Genomic DNA, 10,888 nt, shown 5'->3' with positions numbered 1-10,888 from the left:
GAGCGCCCTCGAGGTGACCTTCCCGGTGGGACAGGCTGGAAATGGCACGAATAAACTCTTCTGTCTCCTGAAAATGCTCGGGAGGAATCAGAGACCAGGGTCCGGGCCCAGAGGAGGATCCTAAAAGCGGGGAGGGGGTGGTCTGTGGGGCAAGCTAGGTATGTTTTAAGGACTTGTGGAAAGGTTAGGCGCTGGCAGCTGCCCACATAGGCGGGTGCGAATCTCAGCCCGGGCGCCCCAGAACCCTTGCTGCTGTCCCCACGTTCCACCTGTTGCGCAGCCCGCTTCGGACCACTCTGCCGCCCTACCCCCCGCTCCCCAGCTCTCACTTCCACAGCTTCAGGAAGTGACAATTTTTTTTTATTAAAAACAAAACAAAAATTACGGATACAGGGTGGTCTCCCCAAACAGGCTCAAGGTGGTCTCCATCTCGTGAGTCAGCTGTCGCCCTTTTTTAAAGTGCTGTTACATCAAGAGGTTACAACAAAACAAAGACAAAGCAAAAGGGACTGAAAAACGGGACAGGAAGTAGGTCCAGGAGAAGGAAACAAAATAACATACAGCATAAATAAATTAAAGTAAATTCAGTGCTGAACCAAAAGACTCACAGTACATTTATATCCATTGCACATAGCCACTTTGTCATTAGGAACAAGTTTCAGAAGTGGACTGGACGGGGAGCGCAGGGCCAGCGCCAGCGAAGCTGCTACATTATAATCACAATTGGGGGTCCGAGGCTGTACTGGGGCAAAGAGAGACCCCCCCTTCCCTTTATTATCTCCTTCTGTCCAGTTAACCTCATGAGTCCAATGCCCTGGAGTTCACCCGTGAGGCGAAATGGTATTTACACTTGGAAACAGAGACGGGCCCTGGGCAGGGGCGCCCGTGAGCTGGCGGGCATGGCCCAGGCGCCCGGGAAGAGGGCGGGCGGGAGGGAGGTTGTATTTACATCGGTCCGGTCCAAATGGCTTGTTCCTCGCTCTCGGCCGCCTCGGCCGTGGGTATTTACAAGAAGAGAGCAGCATGGCTTGAGGGTGCGTGGGCGCGGCGGGGCCGACCCTAGGGCAACAGCGGGGGCTTGAAGGAGCAGTTGCCAGTGCAGTGGCGGGGAGTCAGCATCTTGCAGGAGAAGTGGTGCAGGGCGTCGTGGGCTTCTGGAGAGACAGTCAGGCGGGCCACGTTGGGTGCCTCACCTGTCTGGCTTCCCTGGCACTGTCCACCCGACCCCCTCCTCTTCCCACCAGTCTCACCCACCCTCTTCTGACTCAGGGATTCTCAAGGGAGCGGATCAGAAGAAGAGAGGAGGATAGAAGAGAGGTCCTGGCAATTCAAAACCACTGCTCTGATTCAATAGCCCCATTTTCCAGAAGAGGAAACTGAGGCACAGTAAGAGGGAGGTCCATCTGCCTAAAGCAGGATTTGGACCTGAGGGCTGATTTCCCAATGTCCACAGCCCAAGAAGCTCTTTCTCCCTATCTCACCCGTTCTGAAATAATTCCTCATTAAAAGCAAATTCTATTTTCCTCCTCTCAGCTTTTGATCCAGGTAGACCTGGCCTTCCCCTCTCTTTAGCCCCGTCATTCATTCATTCATGCATGCATTCGTTCGTTCGTTCGTTCATTCATTCACTCGATCGTTCATTCCTTCTCCCGCACAGCCAGCGGCTGGCACCCCTCCCATCTTTGTTCCTGGGCTTCCGCACCTTTTAACTTCTGCTGGATGGCATAGCGCGCCTTCCGCTCTTGGTCGAGTTCGTTACACAGAGTGTCTGGAAGACACGGGGAGGGGCCAGTGAGGAAACGAGCCCACCCTCGGCCGCTGGCGGGGTCACAGCCCTGGCCTCACCCTCTTTCCAGCTCTCAGCCCGCCCTTCGCAAAAACAAGTAGGAGGACCGAGGGAGGGGGCATCAAGGCTCCAAACTGCAGCCTGGAGGAGGGAGGAAATGGCCTGGGATGGTGCTTAGAGGCAGACGGATTTAACCAAAATTAAAGCAAACTTAGGCATTACTTCCCAGGTAATTTTACGCCTCGATTTTTAATTTAGAAACCATGGAAATTGCCGTGATAAGAAGTTCAATCACTCCATGTAATGATGCCTGCAAGCCGTTTGCTGGGCTCGCTTGCCATTCTAAGGCTAATCAGAGTATACAAAGGATATTAAATAAAAAAAATAATTGTTAAATTACCTTCCATTTAAATCCAAATGACTGAGCCAACATTGCGGCTCCTGCCAGAGGAGAGGCAGTTACAGCCCGTGCAGGCGCTCACCTGACTCCAGTCTTACCTCTGACAATTTGCAGCTGTTGCACCATTTCTTCTCGATAAGCCAATTCCCTCTTCATTTGATCCTGAAAATTATCTGTGCAAATTGATTAAGTGAGAGCTGTTAAGCACAGCCCCCCTCCCTCGGCCCTATTCCCCCCCCACCCCCTCAGTCTTTGGCCTAGTGGGAAACCCCAGGAATGGAGGGCTGGGTGGCTTCCTCAGGGCAGCTGCTTGCGCTGGGGTCCCGGAACCAGGCTGGGCCGAGGGTAGAAGGTTCTGGCCATGAGGTGGGGTGGGGTTGGGTCCAGGATGGAGGTACCTTTGAGACTCTGAAATTCTCGCTCCAGCTTCTTGCGGAGCTCCATTTGCTCCAGGAGCAGTTTTTGCAATTCATCTGTGAAGGGGGGAGAGTGGAGGGTAAAGGAGAGGGGTGTGCAGGACTCAGGAGGTCCAGAGGCACCCAGCTCCTGCCGGGGCCGATAGTCTTGAGATGGGAGTGGGGGGCGGTGGAGCCTAGTAGGTAGAGGCTCTCAGCACTCAGTTTACCCATTTGCTTCCAAAGGATTTGGGTTAGGAAAGGGGGCTAGGAGATAAATTGCCCAGGAGCATAAAATCGGGATGGTAGAAGGCATTTTCCACTTCTAAGTCCTGGCTCAAGGTACTAAGCTGAATGGCTCCTGCTTTAAGTTGTTCCCAACTCCCTAAGCTTAGAGGCTAGCCCAAAAGGACTCGATTTACCCCTTCAAAAATCAGACCTAATCCTTCCCTTCAATAATACACAGCAGGGAGAATTTGGTCAATGCCTTGGACCCCCCAGCCCTGGAAATATATATATACTTAGCACAATTTGTTTACACTTTCAGGAGGTCCCCAATCCCAAATCCACGCTAAGAACACTCATATAAGCACAAATGATTTTGAAGGTAATTGCATATCACAGGAACTCTGTAACTATGCAGACTGAAAGACCACTGATGCTTTTCTCTCTCCCCTACACCAAATTCCAAACTCATCCTTGGGCTGGCTTGGGCAGAGGGGAGCAGGTGGAGGGAAAGCCCTGTCAGTGCCCTCAGAAATCAGCTCCAGAGAAGTGGCAGGGGCTGCCTTGACCGTGGAGCTATTAGTATCTGGGTCCTCCCCATGAGGAGGCCCTCCGAGAAATCCTTCCCTCGCAGGTGCTCAAAAACAGAAAATGGGAGATAGATGAGCACAGTGGGGTTAGAGGTTCCTTTCTTCTGTGCCTGAAGTCACACTCTCCCCCTTGCAGGATGAGACACAACCCCGGGACTCTGTTCTGCAAACAAGCTGCATCCCTACCCCAGTTAGGGTGGTTATGCAGTAATTCCAGGGGAAAAAAAATTAACCTTCCTAAAGTAAATGCCTCCTAGGAATCTTGCTATTCAGAAAGTCATGTTTTCCCGTGAGTTTGGGAGACCCAGATTGTCCTGTCTGATTGTCCACATGCATCAAGTTCCTAGATTTTGACTCATTTCTCTTTCTCACTGAGCTATTTAGACAGACCTGGCCTCGGGAACTTAAACTTCCAACGAACCTGTGTGTGTGGGGGGGTGTTGGTTCCCTCTAGCCCCCCTCTATTCACATACACACCTCTGTGCCAGGTTAATATGTCCAGGGGGTTATTCTTTCCACTCAGTGAAAACCAATTCCCAAGAGCCCTGGCTTCTCACACACACTGACAGGAATAACACCTCTACAAGAAGGGCACATGTCCCCAAGCACAGTGTAGCCCCATTGAACAGATTTAACCTCACCTCTGGCCAGGTTCTCAATATCTTTCTCCACTAGCTGAGTTGCTGTGACATCCAGGGTGAGCCCATCTTCGCCTGGAAGACAAGGGGAGGTTCGAGGTTTCCTGCCCTGGGAGAGGCTTTGGGAGGGGAGGAGTGAGCTTCCTGGGAACTGTGCTGTGGGGGACCTACTCCAGACCCTCTGCCATTAGAGGAGATAGTTACAGGCATCCAGTACTACCACCTTCCAAGCCATCATTTGAGAGATGTAGTCATCATTTGAGGGAGTGACCCACTGTAGGTGACCCAGGGAAAACAGGCTATCTTAGGGCAGGAAGTGCCCTTTGATTTGTTTTATGTGGGTGATGGTGTCCCTCATGTCCTTCTAAAATGCCCTCTTCTCTTACCCGAACAGCCCCAAACCCACCAAGGAGATAAACAGCTCAGGAAACTTGGCTTGCACCTTGCTCACACTGTTTAAATATTTATCTGCCAGCCGCAGAAGGGGACCCACAGCCGCTTACACTTGTGGAAAGCCTTCCTCACAAGCCAAAGCTGGTGGGAATCTATGCGACCTGGGCCCCAAGTCCCGACTGGGGGTGGTGCTCGAGCATCCTAGGGCTCACCTCGGTCTGTATTTGCAGGACTTGGCTGGGAGATACTCCTTTGGTCTGGATAGGATTTCCTCGTTTCCAAATCGTCGGCAGTCGAGTGATTGTCTTCTTTATCTGGCTCTTAAAGGCAATAAACCGAGTTTCAAGGAGAGGAAAAGAAACTGTGACCCGGATACGGCCAGAGCTACCGCAGTCCGGGCGCTCGAGCCCTAATTAAAAGCTTCGCGGCCGCCGCTGTTCCATGCTGTGCGTCTGGGCTCGCACCCTCAGGCTCTGGGCCGGGCATTCCCTCCCCCGCGCGCGGTCTGCTCTTCTCGGGCTCTACGCCCCCTCCCTAGCCCCTCGGTAAAGAGCAATACGTGCAGCCGAGCCCACCAGGGACAAGCGACCTACATCGCGCGCAGATACTGGGGCACCGCGAGCGCGCGTGGCTGCCGGGTCTGCCTGCGCCGCTCCCGCCGAGAACGCAGCCCAGGCTGTGACCTCGGCGTGGTAGTGGTGGGGGAAACGTGCTCCTGGGCTTGGCCTGCCGGGGTGCCCTCAGCCGTCAGCCTCTTATCTGGGAGCCCCTGGGTCCTGTAGGGCTCGCGCAGGACTCCCCTCACCCCCCAATCGCGTTGGGCCGCAGGTACCACGGCGCTGCAGGTGTACCCAGTGCGCAGCCAAGCACCGCCACCATTCGCTGGACCCGGCCTACCACGGGGTACATCGGGGCTCCACACACTTGGCTTTATAAATGAAAGCACTTGAAAGGGGTACCAGGCGTGATTTAAAAGAAGGTTTTAACCCAGAGTACAAGGTGTACGTGAGCATATGTTTATGTGCTGGAGAGGGAGGTTTATTGTTGTTAGGTAACCAAACGACGAAAGTTGTTGGAAGTTCTCTCTGAGCTTCTTTTTTTCTTTCATTGTCTTTCTTTCCCTCTCTCTCTTTCTGTCGCTTTCTCTGTCTCAGTCTTTCTCCTCTTGTCTTCCCTCGCAGACCTCCCCTGACCGCCCCCACCCCCGAGCCCTTTGCCTGCTGTCCCCCCATCACATTGGCCAGCGACCTCCTCAGAGGGGCTGGGGGCGTTACCGTGGGCCTCGGGGGTGCAGAGGTAGGAGGCCGCGGGCCCCAACGCCGCCGCCGCGCTCTTCACGTGCTCGTCTGGCTCGGGCGCGTATACCTGCGTCGGCCGAGAAATGACAGGCGGTTAGGGGGACGCTTGGCGGCGGCTGGGAGCCGCCTAGCTCTGCGCGGAGGAGAGAATGCTGAAGGGGTGGCGGAGGTCGGCTACTGGGTGGGACTGGAGCGCCCGGGGCGGCGGTGACACTCCCGGCACAGCCTTGCGACCTTGGGGGCTGCATCTCTGTTGTAGTTTCCGGGTAATTATTAGCGCCCTCGAGAAAATTATCCGACACACAAAGCGGCACCCAAGCCAAGGGCTGTTCAAAGTCGCCCCCACTCTCTCCCACCGCTTCCTTTTCAGCATCTTTCCTCCCTCCCGCGCCCAGTCCCAGGCATAAATGACGCCTTTCGCATCTGGCTAACGATTCGTTTTTAATGGACCGAAGAGAAATGTACAAGTGTGCGCACCCACTTTCAAATGGCCAACAGTCCGGCTTAGCTGCACCCGCCCCACTCTAAATCCCACCAACCTCAGAGCCCCTCTCCCACCCGCAGTGTCTCGACAGCTTCCCACCTCGAACCCTGTGGTTTTCAAGGCGGGAATTCGAAGAGACTCGGACAACTACGAATTGGGGTGCAAGAGGATTTCGGGGACCCCGTACTGCAGTGGCCTGGCTTTGGGACAGAACGCCCTCTCCTTACCTGCCGCTCTTCCCCGGGGCTCTGAATCCCATCCGGAAGGGCGCGTTACCGGCCCAGCCTCACCAGCGCTTTTCTTTGGCATTGGGTCGCTTTCTCTCTCCTCCACCTTCTCCCTCCAGACGCCCCCACGCCTGTCTTTTTCTGTTTCTGTTTTACTGATGGTCCCTGCCTGTCTCCTCCTCACTCCCATCAATGAAAACACAACACACGCATTTCTCAGGCCTGCCTCTCGCCTCCGTCTTCCGAAAGCCTCAGCTGGGGGTCCCAGCGAGCCCAGCCCACCTGGCTCCCACAGCTCAGCCTTCTTAGAGAAGCCGAGGCCTGCTGCTCGAATGCACGCTCCGAACAAAATTCCCGTCCCCTGCCCGGCCAGGGCCGGCCCCAGAACCCCAGGTGCCGAGGGGCAGGCAGGGGGGCACCACCAGTGGGCTGGTCGCTGGGCTCACCTTGGCCGGCGGGGGGCCCCCCAGCGGCCCGCAAGGCTCTCGCAGCTCATAGCTGCCATTGGGCGGGCTCCGCTCAGGTCTCCGCACCACATCCTCGGCCGCCAAGTCCCCAAACACGGACCGGCTGGCTGAGGGTAGCCCCGGGCGGCGCCGGGGACGAGGACTACTGCCGTCGGGAGAGTCTGTGGGACCTTCGGCACCGGAGGAGTTGGTAGACGGGGGCCCAGCGGGCTGGTCGCCGTCTGGGCCGCCTCCTGTGCTGGGCGCGCCGGTGGCGGTGGGCTCCGTCTCGTCCGGTGTGCCCTCGTCGTCGGGGAATCGGTTGGACTCCACGTCCACCTCGGGCTCATCGGCAGTGTCCACGTCGGGCGAAGCGGAGTGGTAGCTGGAGCTGCCCTCGCTCAGAAAGTCCGGGCTCACATAGCCGCCGCTGGACCCCGTGCCCGGCCCTGGCCCCGGCCCCCGCGCGGGCCCCGCGCCGTAAGCGTCGCGGGCGCTACCGTAGAGCTTAGCGATGCTCTCGGCGTCCTTCACCACAGGCCGGAAGGCCGACACGTAGGAACCTTTGCGCGCGGGCGGCGGCGGCGGGGGCAACGGGGCCAGGGGAGGCGGCAGCGCCTCGTCCGCGCCGTCCTCGTCCAGCGGCCCGCGGGACAGCGCGCTCGGGCAGCGCTCCTCTGCGCCCAGGCCTCCCTCCTTGGCTGGCTCGGCACCATCCAGAGGCTCGGGGCCGCCGCCACCCGCAGCAGCTGCCGCCGCTGCCGCTGCCGCCGCTACGGCGGCCGCCACGGCCTTAGCTTGGCTCTGCGCAGCTGGATAGGGTGGCACCGGGAGACTGCCTGCCGCCGGCCAGAACATGGGAAACGTCGGGTACACAGTGGCTGCGGCGGCCGCTGCAGCCACCGCTGCAGCGTCCTTGGCTGCCCCAGAGGGCTGGTGACCCCAGAACATGGCGCCACCACCCGGGCCAGGCCCGGTCCCCGGGGGCAGGTGGCCAGTTCCTGGGCCTCCCGCGCCGCCGCCAGTGCCCGCGCCCCCGCCACTCCCGGCGCCTGGGCCGCCCTTAGGTTCGCCCGCCCCTAGCACCGGGTCGTCCTTTTTGGGGCAGAGGCCAAAGGCCGTGGGGAAGCCGTAGGGGTGAGGGAAAAGCGGCGGGGGAAGCTTCTGCAAGAGGCCAAAGCCCTTGCTGGGCACTGGGATCACCGGGTAGCTACGTACGCCGGCGCCTCCACCAGGCCCTCCAGGACCCGCGGGGCCGCCGGCTCCCGCTGTCAGACCAAGTCCCCGCTGCGGGTGGGGAGGCGGCGGCCCAGGAGGTCCGGCGGCGTCGTCTTCGCCACAACGCAGGCTTTTGTGGGGCGGCGGGCCTGGGGCCATCTCCGCACTGCACCCCGGGCCTCCCCCACCGCCGCCGGCGCCACCTTTCCCCTGCCCACCCGACCCTCCATTAGCACCACTGCCACCGCCTCCTTGCAGCGAGAAGGTCCGCTTGCGAGTGCCGCCATTGAACATGGCCTTGACGTCCTCCCAAGCGTGGCTCAGTTCGTCTGTGGCCGACTTGTCACTGAGTTTAAGGTGACGGCGCCACGAGTTGAAGTTGGCGGCGTCGGGCTGAGTATACTTGGCGTCGGGTGTGCGGTGCGAGTGGAAAATGAACTTGTTAGGCGAGAAGTACATGCTGCAGTAACCGCACTTGATGCACTTGGCACGAGAGCTGTTGTAACGCGCGGGGATGAAGCTGCCACGCGAGCCCCACGCACACTCGTGCACAACATCGAAGGCGAAGTTCTCGGGCAGCTTGGGTGGCTTGTGCTCGCCTAGGAACGACTTGCACAGGCGTTCGGCCTCGCGCTTCGTGATCATGCCGCAGCGGCGTGATGAGATAGGCATGGCCCCAGCCCGACGCAGAATTTCCAGCTGCACTGGCGTGCATTGCACGCACGTGATGCCCAGAGCCACGCGGCGGTTGTGGATCTCATTGTAGCTGTAGTTCTTGAGGAGGGTGTTGGAGATCTGCGCCAGACACAGGCGCTCCTGGCCATCGATGACCAGAGACACGATAGGCACCCCGTACAGCGATGTCTCGCCCACCTGGTTGGGTTTGAGAGCGCTGGAGCCCGAGTAGGGCTGCAGCTCCTGCTTCGAGTTGGGTGAAGAGTTGCCCTCGCGCCCCGGCCCCAGCTGAGTGGTGAGAGCCTCCATGCCGCCGCTCCTGCGAAACAGAGAAAGCAGAGAGCAGATGAGCCATTTTCAGTGCCACGGCTCGGGCCCGCCCAGCGGGGCGCGCCGAGTCGGGTGCGCGGGGGAATCTTGGCAATGGGGAGTCCGAGCTCATTCGCCCCCTAGACGGACGCCTTTTGTTATTCAGACGCGTGATGGCGCCTGCACAGAAGCCCCCGGGGTTTGGGTGAGCAGAAGGAGTAACTGAGACCTCGGGAATGCTCGAGCAGCTAGGAACGAAATCCTGTTTTTGGAATGGGGAGGAAGTGGAGCCCAGAGATGGAGAGTGACTTGCCCAAGGCCACACAGCAAAGACATTGCCGAACCCAGACTTCCAGGGCGCCGAGATCCGTGCGCCTTCGGCCACCCTCAGCCTGCCCTACCCGCCCAGGTCCTGAAGTCCGGACTTTGGGACCGGCCTCCCCTCTGCTCTGTCTTGCATGCACCAGGGCGGGCGGGCGGGGGCAGCGCGTAGAGGGGTTGGGGGAGGGGCGGTCACTGCCCAGCTCCAGACAGCAGGGGGCGGGGGGGGGGGAGGAGGAGGGTCCCCAGGCTGTGGGGAAGGGAGGGTGAGTCGGAGGCGACCGCTGTTCACGGTGCTGAACCCGGCTTTCTCCAAAGCACATCTTGAGCGCCCAGCCATAGGGCGGCCCCAAGTCATCCAGCTCCGAGCCAAGCTGGCTCCCCGGGATAACAGCACTGGTTTCCACAAACCTGAGCTTCTTCTCTCACAGTTGGAGCCCCACCAGAAAGATTCCGGCTGGAAATAGAAATCGTTTTCTTTCCAGCCATCAGTGGGACCAGGGTCACGCAGTTCCTAATCAAATTTTCTGCATTTTTAGCTGTGTTCTAGACCAAAGCTGGTTTGCATCCGGTCAGCGTGTAAGATGGAGAGGTTCTCAAGGAAGTTTCTCAGGAGCCACTTCTCCTTCGCTTTTAACTGCCCACTCCTTAAGTTTTCCTCCTTCAGATATGCCATTTCGTTTAGGCCAAGTGCAGTCTCTCTGGGCTTCCTCTTTTTTTGGGGTGGGGGGCGCGGTCTCCTTTCTGAGTATCCTTCGTGGGGGGCTATCCAGGCTCATATGGGCTGAAGGGAATCCTGGCCAGTCTCTGAAACCACTACAAGGCTCTAGGTCAAAAGTTGCTGCCTGTCCCATGCTTTGCTCGCTGGCCCAGGGAGGGAAGCAGCAGCGGTGCCGGCAGACCTCAGCAGCGGGAGGATGGGGGAGTGAATGCTTGGAGCTCTCTAGATGGAGGGGGCCAGCCACGTGTCCTCAGACACGGAAGACTCCTACCGGCCCACTGCTGCAGGCGCTCCTGCGGCCCAGGCAGCCCAACCCTGAGGGCCCCTCTTCTAACTCGGTAGGAAAGGAAAACCCATTTTCAGAGGGGCAGCTCCAGCCGGACAGGGGATCTGGGTTCAAAAGACTTCATCAAGAAGACTGGGATCTTCAGTCTGTCTCCCTCCTTCTCTGTCTAGGTGCCCCTCATCTGTCGATCTTATCACCCCCAAGCTGTCTTTCCCAGCTCCCTCCTCTTTCTCCCATCTGTCTTCATATATTCTTCAAATATCAAGCTATTTATCTATTATCTGTTTCATCTTTATAACTGTGGATCGAATTGAAACAAGTTGATCCTCCTTTCGCGTTGAAGTCCCTTGTAACATTTAGGAGCAAAAACATTGTCTTAACTCCCCAGCGGAGGGGTCAGCAAGACAAGCCTCGAAACCCCTTGAAGGGCTCTCAGGCGGGCTGGGGAGGTGGCCTGGGGTGAGATGGTGGTGGAG

General features: G+C 58.3%; 1 protein-coding gene across 1 annotated transcript; it reads right to left on the bottom strand.

Moving 5' to 3' along the window:
* Positions 1-357: 357 nt before the first annotated feature.
* On the bottom strand, positions 358-9,511 carry SKOR1 (SKI family transcriptional corepressor 1). Its single transcript, XM_036282209.1, has 9 exons — positions 9,314-9,511; positions 6,883-9,094; positions 5,702-5,792; positions 4,640-4,747; positions 4,038-4,109; positions 2,585-2,659; positions 2,285-2,359; positions 1,703-1,768; positions 358-1,154 (listed from the first exon to the last, which is right to left on the bottom strand). Exons 1-9 carry the CDS (start codon positions 9,418-9,420, stop codon positions 1,060-1,062), a joined length of 2,901 nt encoding a protein of 966 aa, XP_036138102.1. The 5' UTR covers positions 9,421-9,511; the 3' UTR covers positions 358-1,059.
* Between the last annotated feature and the right edge of the window lie 1,377 nt (positions 9,512-10,888).

This window comes from Molossus molossus, unplaced genomic scaffold (genome assembly GCF_014108415.1).
Source record: "Molossus molossus isolate mMolMol1 unplaced genomic scaffold, mMolMol1.p scaffold_m16_p_1, whole genome shotgun sequence".
In the NCBI taxonomy this organism is placed as follows: Eukaryota; Metazoa; Chordata; class Mammalia; order Chiroptera; family Molossidae; genus Molossus; species Molossus molossus.
The sequence above is the reverse complement of the archived record's forward strand: the minus strand, read 5'-3'. Positions and strand labels throughout refer to the sequence as shown.